Source organism: Loa loa (assembly GCF_000183805.2).
Source record: "Loa loa unplaced genomic scaffold supercont3.109, whole genome shotgun sequence".
In the NCBI taxonomy this organism is placed as follows: domain Eukaryota; kingdom Metazoa; phylum Nematoda; class Chromadorea; order Rhabditida; family Onchocercidae; genus Loa; species Loa loa.
In genome coordinates this window covers 85249-87915 of record NW_018108289.1, presented here as the reverse complement: position 1 = coordinate 87915, position 2667 = coordinate 85249, and the positions used below count along the sequence as shown (strand labels likewise).

Here is a 2667-nt window from a genome sequence, read left to right as displayed (position 1 = left end):
ACGTTGATGCAATGGCTGATGAAATAATTTTTGTAGCAATGAAAATTGTTTTTTCTGCAACATTTCGTCGTTGACGTTCCCACTGCTTTAATGAATCATTGCTAATCATTTGTGAAATTAGGTAATCATGCTGATCCTGAAAGAACAAAAAAAGAAAAGAAAATCCGGTTAGACGGTTTTTATGCGTAAGCCAAATTCATTTCCTGTTTTTCTTTTTTTTTTAATTCTAACCAATTAAGACAGTTAGATGTCAGGAAAGTTACTTTGTCAAATTATTGCACATATTAAATATTATACATCATTAATACGGAGCCATATAACCGGATTAATACGGAGCCATATAACCGGAAATATTTGCCAATAACATTTTACAGATCATTTAATAGTTAATCGATCCTTAACCATGTTAAATACCAAAAGGTTGGTTATATTTTTAAATTGTTCAGTGAACAGATAATATTATCATTGATAATATTATCACTTATTGAATGATCGCTGTTAACTAATGATCGTTTAGAAAGCTTAAACATTCTCAATTTTTGGAAATGTTCTAATTGAAAGTATTATTTCTTAGTGATAATAACAAATCAGTTATCAAATACATATTAATTACTGATAATATAATCAATTATTGGATGATATCTATTATTAATAAAAGTAATTAATTATTTCAAATAAAATTCTTCATTGCTAATAATTTACAGATTTAAAGTACGATGATAATTACCATCTATTATTTGTGGTAAAATTAATTAATTAATAAAACAGTTAAAAATAAAAGATGAGGAAAAAAAAAAACCCCAACAAACCATATATTTCGTTTCATCATCAATCAAAAGTGGTATATCCAATAATCGTTGAAATCCATCCTTCATTTTATCAATATCATTTAAACAATATGCCGTAAGAATAAAATTAAGTGCTGTATTATAATTACCCTTTTCATTCATGCAATGTTCAAATGTACTATCTGCTTCATCATATTCACCACATTTAATAAATGCAACACCAATATTATTCATTATTTTAATCCTAAAATAATATTATTTTTTAAATTTCGATCATTTCTTCTCTTTTTTTTTTAAATTAAGAATTTTTTCGCCTTCTCTCTTTTCCCTATTTTTTATCTTTTTTTTTTTAATCTTTTTTATCGTCTTTATCAAAAAAAAAAGAGAAAAATTATATGATAGAATAAATGAAAAAACTTTTTTAAATAAATATTTGAATTAAATAAAGAAAGAAAAAGTACTATGTTAATTATGCTAACGATTAGTTTAAATAAATTCAACTTTTTTTTTTGGTATTAATATTCTTCTTTTAATTATTACAATGATTGATTATTGCTAAAAAAAGATTGCAACTATTATTTTAATTATGAAAAAAAAAAGAAACTGCAAGAATGGTAAAATTAAACAATTAAAACTTTCATAACTTTATTGATATTATTTCTCTCTCTCTCTCTCCCTTTTTTCTCTCTCTCTCCCACTTTCAGTTTTAGTTTAGTTAAATTCATTGTAAATTTGACAAATTATTTTACCTGGTATTCTTTTGTGAATTCGGTATTTGATCCAAAGCAATTTGATAAAGTTTGATAGCTTTTTTGTAATCCTTCTGTTTGAAGTAAATATTAGCAATGTTTGCTTTTAAACGACCAGAATTAGCAAACATTTTGTTTTTCACAATCATTTGATAAGTATTTAATGCCTCCGTCAATAAATTATTCGCCATATACTATAAAATTATTTCAAATTATCATTTTCAAAACATTTCATTAATTTTTCAAATTTAAAATATTCAAATTGTCGAAAAATAGAAATGTAACTTGCGAAATCAATAAACAATTATTTACAATAAAAATTATATTTATGTAATAAAAAGTTAAATTTAATTAGCATGCATACCTGATGAGCTAAATTAAATAATACTGTAAATGTAAGATCTAAATTGAGTTGCTCTACAATTGATAATTGTTCACGCATTTTCACAATCGTACGTTCACGTCGACCTGCTTCTTTAGCTTTTTCAAGTGCCTGTAAAATTTCATAAATGTTCCTTTTCCTGCCTAATTAATTAAGCATTCATTATTATTCATTAAAATTATGCTATCATGCGATAGCTAAACATAGAAAGGTATGTATTAACTAGAAGTTTGAATGGTTACAAATAAGCATTATTGATTGATTAGAACAATCAATATTTTTTCTTTGTGGATATGCTGATCAACTTAATTAGTTCAATTTAGCTAAATATTGCGATTATATGATTATGAAACAATAATAAACATTATAATAATAAAGTAATAATAACAATAATAACAATGATAAAAATAATAATAATGATAACAACATAATGATAAAATAATAATAATGATAACAATGATAGTAACAATGATAATACTAATAATAACAATAGTAATAATAGTAATAACCTGTTTCATGTCGCCTTTTTCCCATGCAAAAATACTTTCTTTCAAGAGCTCATTTACTTTTTGCTCCATTTGACGACATTTTTCTTCATTACTTTTCTCGGGTGGTTTTTCTGTCATGCTCATCTTTAATGGATTGAAAGAAATCCCTAAAGAGGATCAATCAATAATGTATCATTCACCATATAAACTTATTGTTGGTGAAAGTAAAAAAGGAAAAACGCAAAAGTTCGAAAGATAAA

At 24.4% G+C, this 2667-nt stretch overlaps 1 protein-coding gene across 1 annotated transcript in view; it reads right to left on the bottom strand.

Annotated features, from left to right (window-relative positions):
* Positions 1-2575, bottom strand: part of LOAG_17661 (OSM-5 protein) — a gene marked incomplete at its 3' end in the record, with an annotated part of 8507 nt that extends 5932 nt beyond the window's left edge. Inside the window, exons 1-5 of the mRNA XM_020450324.1 lie at positions 2429-2575; positions 1902-2030; positions 1538-1731; positions 810-1032; positions 3-136 (exon numbers count right to left, since the gene is read on the bottom strand). Coding sequence (XP_020306019.1) covers positions 3-136; positions 810-1032; positions 1538-1731; positions 1902-2030; positions 2429-2551 — 803 coding nt within the window. The 5' untranslated portion in view covers positions 2552-2575. The remainder of the gene's footprint in view (positions 1-2; positions 137-809; positions 1033-1537; positions 1732-1901; positions 2031-2428) is intronic.
* Positions 2576-2667: the final 92 nt, after the last annotated feature.